The sequence below is a fragment of the Solanum pennellii genome, chromosome 3, assembly GCF_001406875.1.
Source record: "Solanum pennellii chromosome 3, SPENNV200".
Taxonomy (NCBI): Eukaryota; Viridiplantae; Streptophyta; class Magnoliopsida; order Solanales; family Solanaceae; genus Solanum; species Solanum pennellii.
The window spans coordinates 74,124,509-74,135,220 of NC_028639.1; the positions used below are offsets into that span (position 1 = coordinate 74,124,509).

The following is a 10,712-nucleotide window of genomic DNA, read 5'->3' on the forward strand; positions in this document are numbered from 1 at the left end:
AACATCAAAGTTAACCATATTTAATTTTGAGAACTCATTCAAATGGATAATGAAGTCATAAATTCTTAATTATATATTATAACTAACATAAAATAATAGGTACTATTCAACCAAAAAAATATAGATATTTGACCGTACATGTATTTATTTTTTGATAAAATTAATTCATGTATTAATGAAATGATAAAATTTATTAACTAATCTATTTGAATTTAAAAATTAAATAAAAATGAAAACTTTTAGACACCGCGCATAGCGCGGCTAAGTTTACTAGTTAGTGTATAAACCTAAAGGAAAACGCTTTTATTTATGCTTTTAGTTCAAGCTGTCAACATTTTTACTTACCATAAACTCAAATTTTATTTACTTTTCCTTTTCCTAACTCAAATCTACAAACCACCTTTCCAACTATATAAAATCCCTCTCATCACTTCAAACTCAAAACAATTAGAAAGCTCTCTGTTTCGTCTGTTACTCTAAAAACAATGGCTGGAATTGTTGTGGTTTTCGATTTCGACAAGACGATCATTGATTTGGATAGTGATAATTGGGTGATTGATGAATTAGGCGCTACTGATTTATTCAATCGACTTCTTCCTACAATGCCATGGAACTCTCTTATGGTTAGATTTCGTTTGGTTACTTTGTTAATTCACATTCTAATTGAATTTACATTGTTCTAACTGTTGCATCTGCTCTGTTTTTATACAAATTACAGGATAGAATGATGAAGGAACTTCATGATCAAGGCAAAACTATTGACGAAATTGAACAAGTACTTAAACGCGTACCTGTAATTCCCCGCGTTGTTGCCGCCATTAAAGCTGCTCATACTTTAGGGTATGTATGCTGCATATATTTTGTGACTTTTTTGGTTCTGTAAAATCGGATTTACTCTGATTAGTTTATGTGTATTGTTGTTATTTCAGATGTGATTTGAGGATAGTAAGCGATGCTAATGTCTTCTACATCGAGACAATTTTGAAACATCTAGCAATATATGATTGCTTCACTGAGATCCACACAAATCCGGGCTACGTTGACGATCAAGGAAAACTTAGAATCCTTCCTCATCACGATTTTCATCATGGCTGCACCTTCAATACTTGCCCTCCCAACATGTGCAAGGTAAATAATTATATACGATGAATTTTGATAATTATATATAATTATTAACATTGATTCTAATTTATATTTGATTATTTGTATCAACAGGGGTTGGTAATAGAAAGAATACAAGCTTCATTGGCTAAGGAAGACCGGAAGCAAAGAATAATCTATCTCGGTGACGGAGCAGGAGATTTTTGCCCAAGCTTGAAGCTGAAAGAGCACGATTTCGTTATGCCAAGGAAAGATTTTCCAGTATGGAAATTAATAAACGATAACCACGATCTCATAAGAGCAGAAATTCATGGGTGGAGTGATGGAGAAGAGCAGGAACACATTCTACTTCAGATAATTAAAGCAATCACCATCGAAGAGAACCAAATTTTATCAGCTGATTGCTGCAAGTTTCAGACGATTACAGTTCATGAAGCCTTGCCAAATGCTCTCCCTCTACCATAGTAATTAAGCTTTGTTTTTTATGTCAAAAAAAGTGTATTGATGATCAACATTTAAAAAGTATTCAGATCAATTATGACAACAAGATCGTTAGAGTTTTGTTTTCTAATATGTTCAAATGACTTCAAATCAATACAATTATTCTCAACCATTTTCAATATCAATTGAACTACTGAGTTTTGAAACAATATATATATGCTCTCTATTAATATCCTCATATAATTTGGTTCCACATCAACAAACAGTGTTTAAAAAACAAATTATGAGTGGTTCAATGATTCAATAGAAAATAGCATAGTTAAAGTATCGAGGGGAAAAAACTCAATAAATTTAGAAATTTATTTATGTATTTCGCCTTAAATCTAATACTACGATTTTTCATACATCTCTGCATATTAAGAATGTCGCATCATGTGATTATGATGAATATAATGGATGTATTGGTTATTGAAATTAAATTTACATATTAAAATAATTAACATATATCTAATCTAATGGAAACCCTTCATTTTTAGCTGTAAGATTATGCATTTAGTATCCACCAAACTGCAAAAGGAACTTACCATAAACTAATATTCCCAGGCATCTTTTATCTCCTTAACCTAAATCAAATCTACAAAGGTCTCGAGACTGACGCTCCTAACAAGATTTTCTCTATAAGTAAGATTCAAATATAAATTCTTTATGAGTGAATCAACTTTACCACTACACATAGAACGTGTTTTATTTAGACATTTCAAATGAGATTACAATTCCCTATTATTAGACACTTAAAAAGACAACCACATGTTAATTGTCAATCTTAATACTGAACTTTGTCAAATAATTGGGTAGAGAGATATGAAACTAAAGGCCCAAATCATAAGCCCAAAGCCCATGGTCTCTAAAAGTAGGAATAAAATGAGTATTAATATCTTTTGGTTCAACACCATCTGTTCTTAGAAACCTACGAATTGAAATTGATTTAAGACATTTCTATTAAGATTAAAATGTTTGAATCTAAATACTAAATTATTGTACTAAAATCAGAATATTAAATAATTAAGCTAGTTTGTTTTGCAGCATCTGAATATACAAAACTTATCGTACGACAAAAATTTAAAAATGCTAAATAATATTTTAAAATAAAATATAATTCTATATTTTATAAAATATTTTTAAAAAATTATATGATAGTTGGAGGTGACGACATTCATGGGTGACGAATTAAGATTATGTTGGGTGACTAACAATAGTAATTAATTGTGACAACTAATAACAATAGCTAATGTATATATAATGAAACACTATTGTGGTGGTGATTGTCGTTAGTAATTCTTCATTTTATACATATGTGTTATCTACGAAGTGACCTTTACATATGTTAAGCTTATTATTTTACCCCTACATAGAAGCTCGTAACTTTTTTTTCCATTAATAACTCGATCGCATCAAAATCTTTTGAGATTAAAAGTGGATGGTGATTATTACTATATGGGGTTAGCTACACATCGGTGGCACATTGCTATCTTACAAGCCCTTTCCCTTCTTATTAAAAAAAATGTAGTATCTTTTAGATCCAACAAACATTTGTGTAGATCAAAAGTATGTTGTACTTAGTTAACTATCAATAATTGTCTCCTTGTTAAACAAATAAGAAAAACAAATATTTTTTATACATTTTTGTTTGTTTTATCTTTAAAGAAAAAAAACAGGCAAATGATTGAGGTTTCAATTACTTCAAATAGAAAGGAGTTGTACATATTTTGTTCTTTCTTAGCCAAAGAGAAAAGACAAATTAGATTTGTTAACTTTCTTTTCTTATTCATGCCAAACCAAGTTTGCCGACCTACACAATTTTATTTTTACCTATATTAAATTTTATCACAATTCAAAAATAGAAAAAGTGAATGATATTTGATGAATATTTACGATTAATTAAGTGAACTCTTCAAATACATTAACTTGTTTAACTAAAACATGAATACATAATATAATATAACTTCGTATAGATCTCACACAATAGGATTTGACTATCAGATTTCAAATATGAAATGTTATATCGAAAAGGGTGAAATGTTATATTATAAACAAATATAAGAGTAGACTATGTAGTATATATATTGATAATCATTATAGGCATTCCTTCATAGGACAATAAGGAATCTTCATTATTATATGACAATATAAATGATTTTAGGTATAGTTGTCGAGCTAAACCTAAATTGTCTCTCTTATTTACTCAAAATGGTTCTTCTTCATGCAACTCTTTACTTTATTTAAACCTACTTGTCTTAAATAATTTAGGTAAGAAAAAAAATTGGGTCTTCAAGCAATTTAAGTGGTCCAATATTGGATAAATACATTTACTAAATTGTATATGCATTAAACATATGTAGGCCATAGCTATATCTAAATTATCTATCTATAAGCTCTCAATTAAATTCATACGTGTTATGAACTCAAATTAAATGCAACTTGATTATATATGAAATGTAAATATCGTAGCGTACGTGCTACATTTGAATATACTTAAATTCTATATTAAATATGACTATGTACATTTAGAATTACTTCCATGTATATTTTACCATTAATATAGCAATTTTATTTATGTCTTTAAATGAAAAAAATTAAAACAAAGTTTGATTAGAATGTACTATACTATATAACTAGTGAAACTATTCGCACTTCGCGCGATTATATGAAATATTTATAAGATAATAATATTAAATATATAATATTTAGGTTAGTATCGAATATATAGATAATATTTATATTTATCCTCGTCTGCGATATCATAGACTTTTTTAAAACATATAAAATATATTTATTTGTTTTGTATATGTATATATTAGAACAAAATATTCACCGTGGTCAAGTAAATGAAATAAGGAATAATATGTTGAAATAACAATATATTGTATTAGGTTGAAAATATTTTAGATGTTTTAATTTTCTCTATCTTTTCTAGGAGTAGTGATGTTCTATCCAAACTCTGATTTCGTCAAAACAAAATTGTTTTCTTTTATTTTATTATTACATTTGTTTATTATAATTTTTTAAACATTAATTAAATACTTATAAGATTTACGAAAAATGAAGCATATAAAGTCATGATTCATATTTAATATTAAACTTTACAAGTAAGATGAAGAGACATGAGTTATAAATAATTCAAATGTATAATTTTATTAGCCACTAAATGTATTACTAATTATGTATTGATTTTATTTGTAAAATAAAAAAATAAAAATAAGGTGTGAAAATACAAAAAATGAACAGAGAAAATATAATAATTGGTGACTATATAAAAATTATAAATACATTTCAAAGCAAAAAGAACGACGACAGATTGTTACATACGCAAAAAATGACATCATGAAAATAATAATATATTTTTCAATTACTTTTTATAATTTATAATAAAAGTGAAACTAATCATCATAAATTTTGTTGTTGTTAAAATGAAATAATTATATTTATTTTTTTCATAACAAAGAGAAAATAGAATACTAAAGGATCGAATGATTAGCATTGACAATATAATACATTTAGCTAAATTATTTGCATAAATCAAAATTTTAAAAACTCTAGCAAAAGTAACTAAGTTGCTAATAAATTTCAAAGTGAAAAAATAATCTCTAATTATGTTTCATTTTTTTTCCTTGTACCATCTTCCTTTGCAAAGAGATCCGCCATCATGTTTTGATCCATATGTCAAACTCTTCATATATGCAAGCAACTGGAAAAAAAAAAGCATATACGAATTAAAAATAATTATGTCAAAAGAAAGAACGAAATATAAACCATATTTAATATATTTATATATTATCTTTTCAATAGTAATAACAATACTAAATAATAATTATTTCTTGAAATCTAACAAATATTATAATCAAACTATATTAAATATGGAAAACTAACTATTAGAAAGAGTAATTGCATACGGACAAAACATTGTTAAGAATTAAAGAGATTTTTTTAATCATACTTACTTGATAAATTATAATACAAACATAAAAATATATATTAAGAAAGCATGTCTAAGTACATAAAAATAAAAAGAAAGACTTAAGAATGAAATATATCTTACCTTCATATACTTTTTTTTTGTTACATGTTAGCTAATTCACAAACAAGTATTATGAAGAAGAGAAATTATAACTTTGTATGTGAATCTTCATGAAAATAAATATGAATCTATATAGACAAAATAAAGGAAATGAAAAAATAAGGACTTGAGAATGATATATTTATTAACTTCATGTACTTTTTTTTTTGTTTCATGTTAGTTTCCTTCACAAATCAAATACCAATTTATATAGACAAAAATAGAGGAAATAAAAAATAAAAATTTCAATGAAGTATTTCTTACCTTCATGTACTTCTTTTTTTATTACAAAACAAACTTATATGATGAAAAAAGAAAGAATAATTGTGAATGTGAATCTTCATGAAACTAATATAAATTTATAGGCAAAATAAAGGAATTTCATAAGACATATAAACTTATAAATTTAAATTGGAGGTTATGAATATAAAAATTATGAGAGTCATGAATATTATTAAAAGTAAAAATTAAAGAGAGGCAAGTCATGGATAGTAACTCATAGTGAATAAATTCAAAAATAAAAATAAAAATACTTAAAATGTAAAAAAAATAATACTATGATTTCATTATTAGAAGTGAGATAAACAAATAGAAAAAAAATATAGAGAGTTTTTTTTATTATAAATGTTCATACATTAATAAAGTATTTATTTGTATATTTGTATAAATGAAGTAATATATTTTTACAATAAAATAATTAATTTAAATTAAAAAAGTCAAAAACAAATAAATTATGTTTCTCTTTTAATTATAAGTGAGATAAATAAAAAATATGAAGAGTTTTTGTTATAAATGACCCACCATTAATAAAATATTTATTTATAATAAATTTAAGTGATTTTTTATGATATATAATAATTTTTTTTTAAAAAAAAAAGATGGAAAAAGCTAAATGCAAATGGAGGCCATATAGAGGTGCCACATCACCTCTTCTATGGTCCTCATTTATATATATATATTGATTTATACAATGAAAATTTTCGACAAAGCATTATCAGTAATTCCTCTTTAACGTGATGGCTCCGCCGAAAGAAAAGGTAGTCTATTAAGACAACTAAAGTAGTAAGAAATAGTCAAAGAGTGTTAGCAAGATGTTATTCTAGTTCTAGATAGAATTGAGAACTAGTAAATAAGTAGTACATGTTCATAAACAATAATTAGTAATTTATAGTACCATGAAATTGAAATAAACATTTATCATATAGTATATGTGAAAAAATCATTAGTAGATAAGATATAAATGTAGAAATCTGTACTTTCAAAAGTTTAGGACCACCACCCATGTGATTGTGATGAGTGAATTGCAATGATTGCCCCTACAATGCATGTGAAATCAATTGTTGTGATGAGATAGTATGTACATTCATGTCTTTATCTTTTCTTTCTTCAATATTATCCTGCCTATAGTATTAAGGTTTGATTAATTTATAAACCTAGCGAAGCTATCAAGTCTGATGTATTTCGGATGCTTGAGGGTCTCATTGACGCCAAGCTTCTTTTTCTGTTAAATCTTCTTTTTCTGTTAAATCTTGATCATCAAGCCTGATCTACTCGACTCTTTTTTCCTGCCCTTGAGCCTCTCACATCTTTTCGTTCTTCTAATGTGTTTTCATTTTGAGACCTCTATTAAGGAAAGAAAAAACAATTACTATTTCACTATAACTCTTGTTAGCAGTGGCTGAGCCACGTGTATTCAAGGAGTGATAATTAACACCTTTTTCGTCTGAACATAACATTATATAGCCATGTACAAAAAAATTAAAAATTAATGTACATTATATAAATATTCTTATCTTGGCTTTTTATTGGTTAATTTCTTATATATTGACATTTTTTATGAGAATTCTGACTTCGCTACCGCTCGTTGATAAATGCTTTGATGATTCCATGTGAAAACGTACCACCTCACTGGAGGTTTACTTTATTTCTAGCACAGAACCAAAACAAAAATCCAGTGCATGATGTTAAAATCTACTTTTCACAAACCGTACTAATAATTTAATTGATTAACCTTTAATAAGATTACTTGGTAAAAATCTATCAAATATGTTATTGCCTAATTGATTCTAACGAACATTAAATTTTGATGGAAGTTTATTAATCCATTATAGTTGAAGTCAATTTATAATAAACAAACATTTTATGACAATCACAATTACTTATGAAAAATACAATTAATCCAACTTCTTTATTACTTATGAAATATTGTTTCGATCCTTGTAATATGTCTTTTAAAGTTTTGGTCATTTCTTAAGAAATATTGTTTTGTTAATCCCGTTAATATACTTCAATACATTTGTCTAACGTATTAGTAATATATTTTGGAATAATACCCGAAATACTAGAATATGGTGTTCTAACGAGAGGTTTCAAGTTCAATCGTAGATATAAAAAAATAGTATAGGATTATTTTTATTGAAAGTTTTTGTGGTTTTTTGTGTAGTATAAAAGGGATTTTTATAAAAAAATTCCGTCTAATTCATTATTTACTTTTTCTATTCGTATATATACACACATATTATACGTAAAGGACGAGTTTGGTGTGACTCAATAAATAAATAAATGCGTCTAAGTTTAGCAAAACAATATAATTTTTTTCAGATATAATATTAGGTATTGAAATATATGACATACTAATATTTTAGGCATGTTGGATTGTATATCTTTGAAATTTTCAAACTTTTGTTCATAAATCCCAAATGCATTTTGTCGGTTGGTTAGTGCTTGTTTTCTTTTTTAATATTTTAATCGGACTTTAATATATATATAAAATTTATTTAAATTTTAATATAAATATCGAATATTAGTAAAACTTTAATATAGATATCAGATATAGAACGAAGAAAAAGGGAGTTGGTAGTTGAATACGGAAGGAGCGTCATCGTAAGTTTAAACCCGGGTAGCATTGGACCACACACCATGGCCCATTGTTTCAGGGACAAGTAAGGCCCACTATTGCAAGTTGATAATTACAAGACCCCACAAGGCCCAATGATCCCTTGATATTTGGGATCTTTTGATTCCATCCTCAAATCCCCATGATTTTTTTTTACTATTATATGTTAATAATTAATATAATCATACACAAACAAACCTTGAATATATCAATCTTTCGATTATTCCACCTTCAACAATTCCACAAGGAATTTGGACCCAACTTTAACTTGTTTCCCTACATTATTTTAAGCTTCTATTAGAGTTCATTTGAATTTCATTATATATGTCAAATTATTTTTACGTATATACTGCAGATATAAATACGATAATAAATATATTTTTATTTATGATGAAACATTTAGAACGCCTTACATTTATTAACATGCGAATCAAGTTTTTACCATCAAACTTATCGTATAAATTTATATACTCCATATCATTGAACCAACAGGACACTCCATCGATAATTAACAAATCAAGATCTTTAATTGTTAATATCAATAAATTTCGAATACAAAAAATGTTAAAACAAATAGGGTAAGGGAAGGTGTTAAGGGTACCTATGGTCAATATTAATGGCCTATCCAATAGATATGAGGATTCTTGTCTCTATAGGTACAAAATATTTTGTCTGATGATCAACAAATAAAAACAAAAATTACCCTTTCGAAACGCATGCCAGTGTCCCATTATTAATAAAGTAATGGATTAAGTAAGAGTTAAATAAAAAATAATATATATTGAATAATTCTATTTAAGAACTTGCTGCCCCTTAATTTTTTGTCTGATTCGATAAATACAAGAAATATTTGTCTCAATTATACATCCCTACCGTTTCTAGTTCAGTCTTACAAAAATAAAAGTTGATTCCACGAATAATTGTATTCACTTAGTTTTAATTTCGTGTTAAATTAAAATTAAATAAAAAATATATATTTTTAAATATAGACATGACATTCGTTCTACGTGACATACATAACGCCATATAAAATTGTTATGGAAAACCACACAAAACAGAAAATGTCATCTAAGACGCTAGGTAAAATGAATGTATCGATATTTTTGATACATATTCACAGTTATAGATTATAATAGTTATTTGTTAATATCAAATTAAAAAATACGTTTATGTATTAGGTATAAATTTAAATCCGGAAGCATTATTATTTTTTTAAAAAATTAATAAAAATTGATGAAAGGAGCGAGACATGATCCGTCGGAAGTGGTGCCCAATAAGCTGAGAAAAGAAAAGCGCCGTCGAGTCGCCGTCAGTTTACAGTGCGGTATTAATGAGGTTAACGCTCTGATAACGTAACGATAAAGATAGGATCAGTCAAACGGCGAGACGTTAGCTGACAATTTTTTACTACAATACGCCGTCTATCCTTCATCGGGAACTGCAAATAAGCTATACACAGTGAATTCGGGATTGACGGAGACGGGATAACGGCGTGTAACGTCTCATTCTGCTGTCAATTTGTCAGAATTTAGCAGTCACATATAAACGGTGCATTTGGTCATCAATTATAGTTTAAAGCCATTACTATGATCTTTTCGTAAAATTTTGTTAGGATAGCAAAATATTGAATTCAGATTGACTCGATATTATAACGTTATATCGTCTCTCGATTATCGTGAGCTTGCCGGAGTGGTACCTGGTGCTTGGTGAACGGTACCTAGAATTACCGCATCCCTGCAACTGTAGCGGTGCAGTACTCAGCCTAGGAAAAGTAAAAAGATTTTAATTACTTATAACATGAGTAATGTGCCTTTTGTTGGGCTTTGTGGAGGCTTGTGAGCCGGCCCGACCCATTACTGAAACCCTAGGTTAACCATTTGGCTTTCCTATAAATATGATCCTTGTATTTGTAATTCCACAGCAGCACAAGTAAAATAAAAATCCTCCTGTTACAGTCGTGGAGTAGGGAAACCGAACCACGTTAAATTCTTGTGTGTCCCGTTTGTGTTCCGTTTCTCTTTTCTCTAGATTATTTGTGTGTGTTGTGTGTTTAATTCCCAACAATTGGTATCAGAGCGAGGTTTCAACAACATTGTAACACAAACTGTGAGAAATTGTCACCTAGGGTTCTTGTGTGAAGAACTGTGTGCAGGGAGGAGT

The 10,712-nt window shown here is 27.6% G+C and overlaps 1 protein-coding gene across 1 annotated transcript; it reads left to right on the top strand.

Moving 5' to 3' along the window:
- Positions 1-458: 458 nt before the first annotated feature.
- On the top strand, positions 459-1,678 carry LOC107014044 (inorganic pyrophosphatase 1-like). Its single transcript, XM_015213912.2, has 4 exons — positions 459-623; positions 719-840; positions 930-1,128; positions 1,216-1,678. Exons 1-4 carry the CDS (start codon positions 486-488, stop codon positions 1,564-1,566), a joined length of 810 nt encoding a protein of 269 aa, XP_015069398.1. The 5' UTR covers positions 459-485; the 3' UTR covers positions 1,567-1,678.
- Positions 1,679-10,712: the final 9,034 nt, after the last annotated feature.